Source organism: Ooceraea biroi, chromosome 14, assembly GCF_003672135.1.
Source record: "Ooceraea biroi isolate clonal line C1 chromosome 14, Obir_v5.4, whole genome shotgun sequence".
NCBI classification, from domain to species: Eukaryota; Metazoa; Arthropoda; class Insecta; order Hymenoptera; family Formicidae; genus Ooceraea; species Ooceraea biroi.
In genome coordinates this window covers 7717462-7733150 of record NC_039519.1, presented here as the reverse complement: position 1 = coordinate 7733150, position 15689 = coordinate 7717462, and the positions used below count along the sequence as shown (strand labels likewise).

Below are 15689 nucleotides of genomic sequence, written 5' to 3'. Positions count from 1 at the left end.
AGGCCGACGGCCGGCATGTACGTCTGTCTGCATCTAGTGCCCTGTTCAGCACAAAAATATCTCTTGAAACGCCATGCGGGCGCAGCGAACTGTGATCTTCCAAGATTCGGCATGGCTTGTGCACGCGACAATATTCTATAGTACGCTTTCACATATTTATTCCTCTCTCTCTCTCCCTCTTCATTACGCACTCTTGGTCTCTTCCTCTCTTTCGGACTTTGGCGATTCACTGAGGGAGCAATGTCTCATCGCTGCGTTAGCGGCCCGAGCGATATTGTGACGCGATGCGGTGCTTTTCACGAGAGACGATGCTCCAGTTCCACTGTATCCGGGCGCGAAGGAAGTTGTATCGTTTATCACTCACCTGGCTGCGGCACTCCGTAGGCGGACGGTCCCTCGTCGAGACAGAAGACGAGGAGGAGGAGGAGCAGCAGGAGGAAGAGGAAGAGTAGTAGTAGCAGTGGTAGTAGTAGAGGAGCAAGAGGAGGAGGAGGTGGAGGAAGTGATGGTCGGGAAGCAGCAACAGCAGACAGAGTCCGAGGAAATGGAAGAGCGGCGGAGAGCGAAAGAAGAAGAAGAAGAAGAGGAAACGGCGGCGACGACGGGTGAGAGGGAGGACGATGCGGAGGTGGAGGCAGAAATCGCCGGGAAGTCACTGCGAGATAACGTGTCACGGTGATCGCCGTCGCCGTCGCCGTCGCCGTCGCCGTCGCCGTTGCCGTCGCCGTCGCCGTCGCCGTCGTCGTCGTCGTCGTCGTCGTGATCGTAGACGTCGCGGACGACGCAGCCGCGAGAAAGCCGACCGAAATACGCGCGTACGGGGAGGTTACGAGCGCGCGGAACGAGAGGATAATTCCTGGCAGGGCCCGATCTCCTACGCGGCAGAGCCCAACGAAAGTGAAATGGCATTCGGCGCTCCGTGCTGAGGACGCACGGCATTCGGAGGAGCGAGGAGATGAGGAGGACGCGGTGAGCAGGAGGAAGCGTCGGAGGAGGAAGAGGAGAAAGAGGAGGAAGAGGAGGATGACGACGGCGAGGAGGCAGTGGCGGAGGAGGAGCGGGAAGAGAAGGAGGAGGAGGAGGAAGAGAGGTGGAGTAGAGCGGGCGGAGGAAGAGGAGAACGCTGCGAAATTCGCCGACGGAAACAAGGATGGATTCAGTGCGCGCTCGAGCGACGAGGAAGCGACTCGTGGGGGATGTGTGCTCGACGAAGGACAGAGAGCGAGTGAACTGGCAGGCCGCGCATACGACCGAATGGGAGAGAGAACAAGCGTACCTGACCAGCCGCGGCGGGTATCAGGGGCGGGGGGGGAGGGGGGGTGACGAGAGCGAGAGAGAAAGAGAGGGGGAGGCAGGACGGGTGTGTAGGGACACCGATGGGGGATGCCGATCGAGTGGTGGGGCTCGACGGGGTACGGTCGTTGGTCGGGGGCAAAGGGAGGACTGGGGACGAGCCAAGTCTGCGGTGCTCGACAGAAACGTGGCCGTCTCTTGCGCGGGAGCGACGAGGATGGGAGCTGCGTGCGGAAACGGGTGAGACGACCCCGAGAGCAGGACGTAGACCGAGACACATGGTTGGCTGTTGGTGCGAGAGACAAAGAGAGGAGAGATTTGGTCCGCATGAAACGTAGCCGAGACACGGCTTGCATATACAGAACTGGCGAGACTGTGCTCGCTGGCGCGAAGGCGGAAAGAGAGGGAAATTTGGCTTGCACGAAACATTGAGAAACGCGAACGAGAAGAAGAGACAGAGAAAGCGAGAGAGACGCGATCCGGCGGCGCCGTGACGAAGACGGATGCAGACATCCGCGAGAGCGAAAGAGGAGGAAGAGAGACAGAAAGGATATGGCGATCCAGCATAGACAGAGACGAGGTCAGGTACTCGCGCCGGCACGTAGCGACGTGCAGATCGTCGTACGCGTGCACGTGGGGCGCGGAAAAGGGACGGAAGATCTCCTGGCAGTGGTGTATGCGCGACATCGCGCTCCATGCATCGCGAGTGAGCCGCGAGGGACTTGGTCCCGTTTAGCATCAACGGGAGCCGCGTGGAGACACGTGCTATCTGTGATTGTAACAGACGGACGGACATGCGCGACTAGACTATCCCTCCAAGTCGACCAAGACCATCAGAGTTACGTAAGGGAGAAGTAAAAAGGAAACGAGATTCGGGATCGATAGTAAGATCGATTGAATTTATCATCACTTTTCCCGGAAATTGAATAGTGGCGAGCGTTCAAGACACAGAAAGAAAAAACCCATTAAAGTCCTAATTTGATATGATTAATTGGATATGATAATAACCACTTTTTAAGACGTACGAAATTCAAAGCGTAATTCGACGGAAGTGGCTCGTAGGCGCCGCGCGATTTTGACACGACCCTGGCGACGATCCGAGCGAGTCCCCGACGAAAGGACGTCGGCGTGTGCGCGCCGCGCCACGACGGGACGCGACGTGAGGCGGGACACCTCGAAGAGAGTTAAGTCGAGAGGTATTCGGGCGACAGAGAGGATCGATCTATCGGCGGAGCTTCGGCACGGGACGACGACCAGGATAATCTCCCGAAGTGAGCGTGTCGTTGTTTTCGCCGTCGCCGTCGCCGTCGCCGTCGCCGTCGCCGTCGCCGTCGCCGCCGCCACCGGCTGTGCAATCGGTATTCGTGCCGCATCGATGTGGTGCCGGCCGGCGGCGCGGCCGCTACTAGTTACGGCACTCTTTAGGGCATGTTCCTTTTCTACGGGGTGTTCAAGAATTATCGCGCGTTTGTCCAAGCAATTTCTCCCCAACAATTGCAAATCTACTCCATTTGTAGACCCGTTAGTAATCAACAATCTCATTTGCTTCGGAGAAAATAAATATATATATATATATAATGAATATAAAATATGAAATTATCTTGCATTTGTTTCATGGTTTTCTAGTCTTAAAAAATCAAATTATTAACTATTTCATAATTTTGATAGAAATCTGATATCCTTGAAAAGAATAAAAAATGCACGCATAATAAGCGCGTAGTCAGTCTCTTATCGAAGAGTACAATCGAAATCCTTTGGCTTTTCTTTTATACCGAGGCTCGTTCAACCTCCTCGTGCTTAATTCGCATTCACGCCAGACTTGTCGGCGTGTTTCGCATCTCAGGCCTTGCGCGAATTGCCTTCGACTCGCTTTAATAACACTCGGCACTAACCGAGAACGCGTTCCAACACGTTGAATATCACATAAAGTAAGGGTAAAGGGTACCACTGCAAACTTAAAAATCATATGATTATTATTATGAAATATGAAATTATTATAATTCAATGCCATTGATCTTTATCGCTTGTTTAAAACCAAGAATTTAATTTAATTCACTTCTTTTTTTTTACTTTTTCTAGATATTGATATACGATATATTAATTATTAAACTACATAAATTAACGTAAATTAATATAAAAATGTTTAAGTATATGTAATGGTAACTAAAGTGTCTGAATGATATGGCCGTCAACCCTCGCTAGACATTCTCAAGAAATAAAAATGTGACATTTTTTGTTTCAACATCCAAACAAGAGCTCTCAGACATAATATAATCTTACACCTTTAATACCTCTACAACTCACAGACGACATAACCCCTTCGAATACGTATTCCGTCCGTAGCTCGTTCGTAAACAAACTTTCTCCGCCGGATTTTTCGAGCGCACTCGCGAAAGCTAGCGCAAAGGGGTGGAATTTTTCGTTGCAAGCGACCGTTTACTTTGACACGTTTCACCCCGTCGTGATGTGATATGACACTTTGCACTTTCGATCGCGAATATATACGCGATTAACGTATTGGTCGGTGCACAAAATGGTGGTACGCTTTTTGTGCGTGGTGGATATGTCTTTCTAACATCTTTCATGTAATGAAATCAATCACGTATAATCAATCAAATCGACTGATATACTTTTATGTAAATTGTGTGCAATCCAATATTGTTAGCAACGATAATTTTTGAAATATTGACATATCTATTTTGTGGCGAATAGATGAGTACTTTCGGCACGATTAATGTTTTAATGTTATTATTATTTATATTAATTAATTTTATCTTATATACCTTCGTTCAACTTCAACTTATACAGGAATAAACCCAAGCAATTTGATTACGAAGCAAACCACATCTCAATTGTTCCAACGTTAATTATACGCATGACCATGCATAGCAATGGCGCAGGTGGAAATACTGCGTTGTGCGAAGAGCGATAATGTTAAACGGTAACAAAGTTAAATAGTTGACAAAAAAATTACGATAAAATGCGCTACAGAAGATACTTTACACAAGTTCCACATGCGAGCGTCATGGTTACTTTCAATAATTCGATGAAAAATTCTTTCCCAAGTGACTTGCGAAGGGAGCAACTGGACGCAACGTCTATCAGACGCGATAAGTTTTAACAAACAAACGCGAGCACGTTTGCACACGATTGCGTTCGGATGTAACTCTAGATAGGTTTATGTCCTTCCACGCAAAGCGAGGATACTTCCACCGCACATCGATGTGAGCTTCGGTGCAAAGTAAAAAAATTTATAGCTACAAGTTGGATAGAAAAATCTTGTCAGTTTTACGATTTATTTAATGCATTTCAATCGGCATACAACTAGCACGTCTCCAATTTTAACCGTTAGCTAAATGCTGGTCGTGTCAGGATGTAATCGTGTGCAAACACACTCGAGTGTGTTTGTTAAAGATTGTCGTGTCCGACAGTCTCTCTGGAACGAGGCATACTTCGGAAGGAACGATCTCCGGAAAGATACGAACGCGAAGAATACCATATTAATATTGCCCTTTGATCGCGTTTAGTCTAATTACAACTCCATACAGAAGATTACGGGAGAATGCGAAAACATAAGATAAAGGGAAGAATTAAAGGAGCAAAAGAGCTCTTCGAAAGAGTCTTCGAGGCGTCATTCGGGATGAATCCTCAAACGCGCGTCAAGCGCACGAATTGCAGAGTGGTCGTTGCGGCGATGCTGGAGCCGTTATCCAACGCTAAATCGCAGTATCGCAGGTGTGGCGGGCGGGCGGGCGGCGGAGGGAATCGCGTAGTTTAATAATTCGAATCCCCGGAGAGCGCGCGGCCCGGTGGACATACGGGGACGATCGAATTACCCCTTCCGTGCGCCCTTGACGGGCCCTCGGATCATTCCTCCCTCGGGCCGGCCCTGCGTCGGGCTGACTCGACTCCAGCAGCGATCGAGTGGCAGAGCCAGGAGGACGGAGGGGAGCAGAGACGGTACGGAAGAGAAGGGGGAGGGCGGTGGAGGCACGAGAGAGGATTCGGCAGACCGGCGAGGGAGAGCGAGACGCGAACAGAGCAAGGGGCAGAGGTGCGGGTGCTGTGAGGGCGTGCGGTGAATGGGGGGAATGGAAGACGCGGAGTCGCGCAGAGGCTGCTGCAGAGCTTGCGCGGACAAAGGGAATCTGCGGCTCCAGTCGCTCTGCTCTCTCGTTCTCCTGCTCTCTTCTCCACCCGTTTTCCTCTCCTCACCCGTCTCGTCAGTCGCTACGCACACACGCATCGGCATCGGCGATGGCGGCGGGCGGGTACAAACACATCGACTGCTGCGTACAATTCCGCGCGCGTACGTATACGTACATACGCACGCACGCACGCACGCACGCGTGCATGCACACTGCGTTGCAGAAGACCGCGAGTACAGTCGGCGGAGGAAGCGAACACTTTCCGAATTAGTCCTCTCCGTTACCACCGTTACTTTTTCGTCCGCACACGCGCTTGCTCTTGCTTCTCCCCTGTCCCACTCTTCCGCTTCTTTCGCATTTGCTTCCTCTGTCCTTCTTCTAGCCGACAGGGAGGAGGGGATAAGAAGGCTACGGTCATGAAGTCATTCTACGACCTACAGACCGTCGCCCCGATACCCTCGTGACGAGCGAATCATCAGTCACATGTATATACGCGGAGGAGGCAAGTAAAGAGAGGAAAGTCAACGGAATTCCTCGATTTCACGATATATAGATTTTTATGGGCAAATATGGTAATTGTTGATGCATATCAACTGTATGCTTTTTATCTTTACGTTTTCGAATTCTTTTGTAATTCTTCCTCCAAATTCTGATTATGCGCCATTTATTTTACATGAAGAAAGTGCGATATGTACTTGCGGCATGGCCGAAAGCGACAGTCCTGTCCCGCAACGTAATCTGCGTTTATTCCCGTGAGACGACGGATGAGTAAGAACGTTATACGTATCGTCATAGAGAATTCGAGATAGAAAAGATGATGCACGCTCCACAGTGACATTGCCGTCAACGGTGCACTCGGAAGTGAGACTGTTTTTTTTTTGAGATTTAAGCGGAGCTCATCCTCCTCGCTTCACTCCGCTCGACGACTAAGGCTCAACGGTTAGCAGCCGCGACGAAGCGCAGACACCCGGTACAGTCGCGCGAGTAAGCTCGCCGGACTCGCGCGGTTTCTCTCTCTCGCGTCTTTATCTTTTCTCTTTCTCTCTTCTTTTTTATTCTTTGTTTTCCAGTTTCGTCGCCCCGTCTGGTGAGTACCTGCCTGCCTGCCTGCCTGCCTGCCTGCCTGCCTGCCTGCCTGCCTGGTCGCCTATGGCCGCTAATACTTTGGAGCCAACCGCGCGTTCGATCGATGTCGTCCGCTACGAAAGCGTTCTGCAGCAGTCGCAGAATGCTCGTGGCGTCGATTAACAGCGGCGGCAAAAGCAACAACAGTAATAGCTGTAGCAACAAAGGGTTCTGAAAAAGGCTGCTCCACGAAACGCGTTTGATTGCGCGTTTGCTCTGCGAATATTCCGCAATACAACGATCGACGTGTCAAGAGATACACGTTGCATGGCGTATGCATTGTGTTAGAAATTGTTTAAATGTAACGACGCACTCAATTTGTCATATAGTAGCTATGGAACGGTGCGAGAATCAATGTTCAACATTTTTGTAACGCATAAGCTATTTTGAAATAGCTACGTTGTTTGTAAATTATCAAATACACAAGCTTTCCCTTCTTTATTTTCGTTACATGTGCATGACAAATCAGTAGTCAAGTATTTAAATGCAAGTGAATTTAATATATAAAAGACGTTATCAAATACATTTAATAACAAGATACTAAAATACTGTTCTCTTTGTAAACATAGTTATTTATCAAACTTAATGGATATCCGAGAGTAACTTAAGAATCATTCAAGAGATATCGAACGGGAAGCAATAAAGTCAATAAACAGTGGAATAAAAAATTTCTATCGAAGCAACGTTTGCAATCGCTGTTAGATATATAATAAAAATTGTGTTAATGGCACGAAGGTGTGCTCGAAACGCGGATGAGAGAATGAGGAGAGAATGAGGAGAGAATGAGGAGAAAACAAGGTAACCTGACGCGCGGAGATCGCCGGAGAGCGTCGCTCGGATATCAGTTAACGTTACGATTATTGATTAAATCCAGTGGAGTTAAAATATATAGCTGCACACCGTCTCGCAGTAGTCGCGCTGCTACCCCTTGTATCGATTATCTCTCACGTAGCAAGTCCCGCCAATATCTGCGACACATCGTGAATTCGGGGGTTAAACGGCGCTGCAACTCGACTCGATAAATCTCCTCGTGAACTTCTCTCCTTTTCGCTCGTTATTGCATTCTTCCGACATGCACGCGATCCGTATCCATTATCTCTTCCATGTAAATAAATTTGACCAATAAAGACCCGAATAAAGACCCGAGACCGAATAAAAATCAGAGGATCAAATCGTTCGATTCTGCATATGGTCCAATTTTCCGCGATGATGATTCGCATGTGACAAGTGAAGCGCGACGATGTAAAGTAAAGTTATCTTTTCATGCTTGCAGTATCGAAAAGGCCGCGTACTAATCAAAATACAAATCTCTTTGACTATTCAATGACATGTTTCTTTTCAATTGTTTATTCTTGATTTGACAAGAAAAATTCTTTCGTCTTCGGACGACTGATGGAAAGGATACGCCGATTGAAAAGAAAACCATAAAAGAATATCAACTTTGCCACGTTCATTTTTCGATCCACGATCGTTGTTGGCCGTTGTTTGCTGATTAATCATTTAGCCGATTTAGCGAGAGAGAATCAATTATTATAATAAAAACTCTTACCTTTTTTTACATGTGATTAATTTAAAAGTTAATTATGAAATTGTTATCTAATTTTATACGCCGCATTTTATACGCAATTCAGAGTATTGAAACAATTATGCTCGGATTTTATAAACACCCTGTACATGGTTGTGCACACAAGCGCGCGCGTTGAGCGCGATGCACACGAGAGATATGCGCTTTCTTCGCGTGTCGTCGTCTCACTGCCGTGTCAAGGACAGCGAGGGACAGAGTCGATGGTTCGCGAGGACCTTCCTCCGAAAATGAAATACGGAATGCATTTCGTATGATGATCGATAAGGGGCTCTCGCATCACTCTGAATTGTATTATGTATTTTATGATACATATAAAAATGTATTGAAAATGACGTCATAAAAGGACTTTAAGATTGCTATGATCGATTTAATTCAAATTAATTGAATTATCTAAACAACAAATGATAACAAAGTACGTGTGTTGTAACGTCTTGAATAATTCTTATTAAGAGAATTCTTACAACAATAATCGTTTAAAGTTGATGTTATTAATTTTTAATCCTCACGCACACAATAACATTACTTACTAAATTCTGAATTAAAATTTTAGTGGAACACGTTGAAGATATTCTGAAGCACAGATTAGCGTTATCTATGATGTTTATAAAAGTAAGAATCAACATACCAACTAATCTTTTTACATAATATTTCCATTGACAAAAAATTAAGTTAAATAAAAGTTAGTACATCTTTTTTTGTATACACATTTGCATTATCGTGTTAATGGACACTACTGATGATCGCTTTTCCGCTTGAGGATCGAAATGATCGGTACTCTCAGGACACCTCGTAGACGTCGATCGGTTTGTGTCGCTGGCTGGCGGGCAGGCCGAAATTGCGCCGGGAGCGAATCCTGCGAGCAAGATACGCGGCTTCGGGTCGGGTAAGCACCTCGACGAGGTGCACCAATCACGGGCGCGAGCATCGTTGCGTGCCGGCACGTCCCGCTTGACGGAGCGGGGCGAAAAGGGAGGCAAAAACGGCGAAATGACGAGAGTCGGAGCCATCCTTCGCGACCGCGGATCTCGCCGACCGGCGTGTTTTCGCACGCGCGCAGGATATCGGGAGGGAGGGAGGGAGAGAGAGGGGGAGACGGTGAACAGTAGGACGCAAATATTCAATCACCCGATTCAACAGTGGCAGGTCCGCAGCGAGAACGGAAAAAAAGGGAGAGTAAACGCGCGAGCGACAAACAATCGTGCACCCGTGAAAAAGCGAAATAGATTCCTTCTTCGATCACGGACTCTCGTCCGTGAAAGACCGTCCGTTTGTCATTACAATGTCGAATGTAAAATTGCGACCGAGGAATTCTGTCGTTTATCTTCGCATCATTCTTCTGCCGAATGTAGCAGGATATACGTAAGTAAAAAATCGATTTTGAACACCAACGAAAATTATGCAGTTGATCTCTCGAGACTGCGTTGCCAAGTTCCTCCTCCCTTCCCAGTCTGTTTTACGTATAGGGGTGGGAACTTTGTTCGTCTGTCTCAAGAAATTTCGTTGTAAACATTGTGCTTCGCGTTTAACAGGATATCGTGCCCGAAAGTCCGACGACTGATCAGTAAGCAGTCAACGTCGGGTACATGGAAGGTCCGTTCGCTGAAGAGCGAGAAATTTAGCAAGAAATTTAGCAAGAAATTTAGCAAGAAATGGATGCCCCGTAAAGTAAAGGATGACCCATCAATGTGTACCGTACCCGTACACGACGATGCTGACGGCTCGGCGTGCGCTTTTGAAACCGCCGAGTTGCCTGCGTGAAAGATTTAAATTTGGCCCGCACTCGAAAGACACGCGGTGCGAACCGTCGCTGCAGGTTCGTCGTCCGACGTGCCGCGCGCGCGATCCAAATAGCCGGCCGCCGAAGCCATCCATCCCCTTCGTTCCGCGCGAAGGACGGCGAAAATAATCTCGTCCGCGAGCGAGTTTCCGATAAAGCAGAGTAGGAGATTAAGTGCACGCGGAGTTGCGCCCAAAGACGTCCTTTGAAAATAGTTTCCGATTTCGTCAGGCCGCTCGGCGGAAACGGAAGTAGTTACGAATGTTCGGGTGCACACGTTTTTTAGAGTGACGTGAATCCTATAACGAACACTCGAATTTTTTCGAGTAACCGATGCAATATCTCCTGTCTATCGTATTATAATTTTGCGTGTAATCTGGATTACAATGCAGCGCTATTAACGATGTGTATCGCGTATTATTCGTAATAATACGGGAATAATACTGTAAATGATATGTAACTGATCTGTGATAAATAATCATGCTAAAACTACAACAATCATTACGGAATGTGCGCGCGTACGTGCCAGGCACTATAATGATCGTGATTACGTTCGTAAAGTTTGAAGATCCATGTAATTACTCGCGATTATTACTTTAATAATAACGAAATTTTATATGGACAGTGTGACAGAGTATGCTGCTGTCTATTATCAACGAGTACTTACAACCTCGTAAATGCAATCCCTTTCTCTCCATTTTCACTCGGCTACTAAACGGAACATCCGAGTTTCTTAGGAAACTAAGGCAAATTTCCGAAATACTTTCAAAGAATCAGATCTTCATGGGGTGGGGGGAATAACACATAAAAAACAACCGGCAAAAAGGATTGCACGCAGCTGCGCACTGTACCTTATCGCAGACGAGACACCCTGGAAGACCGACACTCCGCGCCGGTTATCTTATCCACGCAGCGATGTACCTGCGTCGTCCGTCGCGCGGAAATCTCGAGCGCTCTCAGCCGTACACTTTCAGCACATGCGCGCGCGCGCGCGTGTTAACGCCCACGAGGGCATCAAAGTTTCAAGCGCGTACACGTCGCGACGATAAAGCCGAGCGGGCGGATGGACGGCGCGCGATATCGCGACCACTCCGCGAAAAAGCGAGACCGGCGCGTGCCGGCTCGCTCGGAGCGGGCGTTTCGAACGCGCATAAACGCGCGTAGCGCGACGGCGAGCGCATGGCCCAACTGCGATAAGAAGCAACTTCCCGACAGATAAAACAGAGCACCGTACAAGAACGTCGGAGAAGTCTCACTTGCGAGTGCCTACTTTATCGACAATCGTTTCATCTCGATCGATTGAGTACGAAATGGCTGACTAATCGGTCGCACAAGTAGAATAAAACAAAACCGCATATAAAACTTGTCGATAAAGCTGGCTACGTTTTGCCACCCGGTCGGTAATGTTAAACGATTAGAGTATCGTATGTCGATAAAATCAACAATTGAGAATACACTGCATCGCAAAAGATATTACTTATTTCGTTTGAAATTAGTTGAGAAGAATATTGCAGAATGAAATTGAACGTGCAAAGATTCCTTCAGGATTGTGCTACGTAAATGTCGAACCGTTATTGGCAGATGGCAGATGATAATAACAAGACGATTTCATAAGAAGATACGCGAGAAATGTACAAGTAAGAAAGTATTATTCATGCGAGCTAACACGCACGAAAACCATGTTTGCCTCGTAAGCATCGTAGAACGCGCAACAATCCCGCGTGAGATGTATTTGCCTCCGTAGTAAATCATTTAAAGTAACAAATCTAACCAATATCTTTGCAACAAGATGATTTCAACTGAAAAAATATTAATTTACAAGATACTTATACATCTGTAGAAAACGTGTTTTTAAAAAATTTTTTTGTTTCAAAATGCACGAGCGTAAGGTCCAAATTAACACTTTGTTTCGACGAACGCCATTGATTTCACGAAAGAATCCAGCAATAATGCATAAATGCGTAATGTACAATTCTTCGCGTAATAGCACATAAGCGATAAGATAAAACGGAGCGATCGTTATTTAATATTGTGATTGTGTGACGCATACATCATTCAGGTATGTTTTTGGATACGCGGATTTTCAAGAAACGATCAATGAATCACGGTAACAATAATTATTTTGTCAGTTAACTGCGAAATTAGTCGGACGGTCATTATTAATGCCAATCATCATGCTCGTAACTCGATATCTTTAAACGATTCCGGTGCTCGTGTGATTGTAATTGCAATGTTGCAAAGACTCGATTCACGATACTGATATTGTATAAAGTAATCGGCAATGAAAACTCTTGCCGTTCTTTCCATTTGTATATCTTTACATGCGCATTCATGAGAATTCATAAGCGACGATGCAAGCGGAATTTATATTACTGCATATAAAAATTGTTCAATATTATCAATTATGGTGTTGTTAAAAACGTTAATAATCGATATAATATTATAATAACAGTATTTTGGAACGAAAAGCGTTAAAAACAATTATTCTTCCAATACTTGAACATAAAGAAAAAATATTCTACAAGTAATTTTGGCATCATTGCGTTATCGATAACTGAGAAACAAGGCATCGCCAAACGTCCAAGTTGAACTTTAACGTTTCTCATGAATGCGTTCACGTCGAGGGGAGAAATCGTCGCTCGCGACGATCGGCGAGACGGCGAAAGATCGACCTTATTCTCTCGCTTGCGCGCTCACCTGAAGCTCCGCTTGTGAGACGTCTATCTCACCGCGGTAGACGAACTCGATGATGAACTTAAGGTCGTTGAAGCACACGTCCTGCGGCATAATAATCGTTGGGTGTTTACAGGGATTCGACAGTAGTAGCTTCTGAAAGTAGGAACTGCAAGCCGATAACACGACCTGTGCACACACACGCGAACAATCATGAGAACACATTGATGCATGAAAACATCGAATTACGTCGCGACTAAACAAAATGCAAGAAACTAATAGATGCCTAATAGATGGGAGATATTTGTCAAATTTTTGCATATAATTTCGGTTTTACGTTTTTCTTCGCGATTACTAAGTATTGTTTCTTATAACTTACGAAGCAAAATTATGATATTTGATATTGTGACAATATCGAAGAAATCAAGGATAACTAAGTATTTACGTCTTGGAATTATCACACGTCCGAGAAAAAGTATAGATGCTTTGATACCATCGGATCGAAATGTCCGTTATTTATCTGTTAATTAAGTCACAACGAACATAGACGACGCGTCGTTTCAGATAAATTTATATTATAATAAATTAAATGTATCGAAAATTTAAGAAAATATGATATCCGAGAATTACAATAATTAATTTCTTTTCACATTTCACATTTTGTGCGTAAGAGTTGACGCCAAAAATTCCTTTTAATTCCAAGGCACGTTAATGATAATTTTTCATTTACTAGCATTGATGCGTATTCTATGCGCAATGTTCATGAGATCGATCGCTCTTTATCATTCTGCTGTTCGCCTACAGCCCTACACTATAGCCTACCTTGTGCGCCTTTAACGAGGCCTCGTTGCAGGCCAGAGTGACGTCGACGAAGGCCTCAGTCTGCAGGAGTTGATGAAACACCGACGTCATATTCGACTGATAGTTGTTCCAGCGCAGGCAGTAGTGCTGCCCGGCCATTCCGCCGCTGCAACAAAGACGAAAGAATCGATTCAGTGCTTTTTTCCCCTTATGCTGGCGGATTCATCGAAAAGTCATCGACGACGACGACCTTAAGAGTCCTTCCCCGCTTTGCTATCCGTGCATCGTACCCTTTCCCCTCTTCCGCGAAAGATCGATCCGCGGAGAGCGGGACAGTACCTGTAGTGCACGCCCCAATAACGATCTGTCTCCATGAAATATTGGGTTTCTTTTTCCACCACGGTCGCCGGGAGAAGATATCTCCAAGAGGTTTTACGTACCGGATGGGGGACAGTGCGACCAGGCGCGCGCGCGCGCGTGCAAGAAAAAGAGAGAGATGACTAGAATAAGTAGGTAGAGACACTACTATGTGGTGGTGGAAAAGCGCTTGAGAAATAAGAAAGACGAATGAACGGAGAAGGACAAACGGGAAGAAGAGAACGGGGGATGCGAGTTGCGCAGAGAGGGAAAAGGGTCGCAACGATAGAGACGTTGTTTCCGGAAGCACGTCGCGGATGCGGGCACGCACAAGAGATCAGGACGGCACTTTCGCGTTTACTCGCGATCTGCAGGTCCAACGGTAATCAACGATCGCGCCCGGATGTGAGAAGACGGCGGAGGTTCGGGCGTTGGTCTGCCCCCGTCACGACATTCACCTGTTCCGTGGACCGTGCTTTATCTGCCTCTATCTATGCGATACTCTTTATACCGGGCCATTCCGCCCGTTATCTGTCCGTAGGAACACGGGCTTTTATCAGTTGCTTAGACGTGCGCCGATAACGGGGAAACTTTAAGCTCCGCGCCTGCTTCTCGCGCGTTCTCTCTCTCTCTCTCTCTCTCTCTCCCGCGCTCTCCGCTTCAACTCGCGCCCGTTCCAATGCTTGCCGCTCGTCGCGTTGCCTTTCTCATCCGCTCGCTCGCGCGACGAAAGAGCGCCTAGAAAATTCTTCGCGATGCTCCGCTTCTGATATCCTCCACGTCTGGACTATAGATCTCGCGTAGGACTTACCGTTGTAGGCAAAAGGATCACGAAATCTCGTTTTCTCATCGAAGATGCCCGATTATATAAGCACGGTTTCGCGTGTGAGCGCGTAAACGCGGTGCTCGATTGGTGGTATTATTAATTCTCCTACGATGATCGATTCGCAGGTCTTAGCTGCCAGACTGAATCTTCCATTCTCTCAGCTCTTTATTCTCCGTCCCGACTTTCAACTTTCCCGAATTCTCGTCACACGTCTAACGACTTTCTGCTTTCTCGAGTCGCAGTTACCTACGTTGAACAATGATATTAATCGAGAATATCGCATCTCCGAAAGACACGCAAATATTATAAATAAGCGTAATTCTTCTCGTCTCTCTGCGTGCTTTTTCTCCATCCAACTTTTTGTCTTCGCAATCTTGTTTCTCCTCCGTCCTGTCTTCGACCTTTCGTCAACCCTTTCGCGTTCTGTCGGTCGACACGCTCGAACCATCTGCCGTTTCTCCGGCTATCCTTCGTGGACCCTCGATGTGGAGACGCACCTGCGTGCGCCTACAGGTAATGCACGATTGTAAAACGTACGCGAGCGCACCTGACGCATTTACTCGGCCTCTATATTCGCGGCGCGGCGTGTGCCATTTCACCTGTTTCATCGATCATTACTTCAATTGTCCGATCGTGCATCTGGATGTGTCGATTTTCCCACACTTTTCATATGTTCTCGAAATATTTGTGAACGCATTGCCGTTCCTTTGACTGTGAGTGCTCTTCCGAGATTCGACTGCCGCTTGTTTTGCTTCGCACTTCGTTTCGCAATATTCGAGAAAATTTCTTTGAAATCTACGAAATCGAAACATATCGAGATTTGTCGTTGGTATACACATGCGCGTGTGTCATATGATACGTGGAGCCGCGTAACAGGTATATGCGCACATTGATATCACGAAATTGGGTTACCTGGCGAGCCGAGCGCGCGAAGACGCACTGATAATATGTGATAACGGGAAAGGAATGACGATAATCGATCGTCGCGCGCCGATTTCTCCATTTTCTTTCTTCTCTTCGTGATCTAGCTAATCCGCCATGATCCGCCATGATCCGCCATGATCCGCCATGATCCGCCATGATCCGCCATGACGTAATTACATG

The 15689-nt window shown here is 46.7% G+C and overlaps 1 protein-coding gene across 1 annotated transcript in view; it reads right to left on the bottom strand.

The window, feature by feature from the left end:
• The window catches only part of LOC105283022 (protein bric-a-brac 2), a 47404-nt gene that overhangs the window by 14874 nt on the left and 16841 nt on the right, over nt 1–15689 (bottom strand). Inside the window, exons 2-3 of the mRNA XM_011345417.2 lie at nt 13424–13568; nt 12626–12790 (exon numbers count right to left, since the gene is read on the bottom strand). Of these exons, the coding sequence (XP_011343719.1) occupies nt 12626–12790; nt 13424–13568 (310 nt within the window). The remainder of the gene's footprint in view (nt 1–12625; nt 12791–13423; nt 13569–15689) is intronic.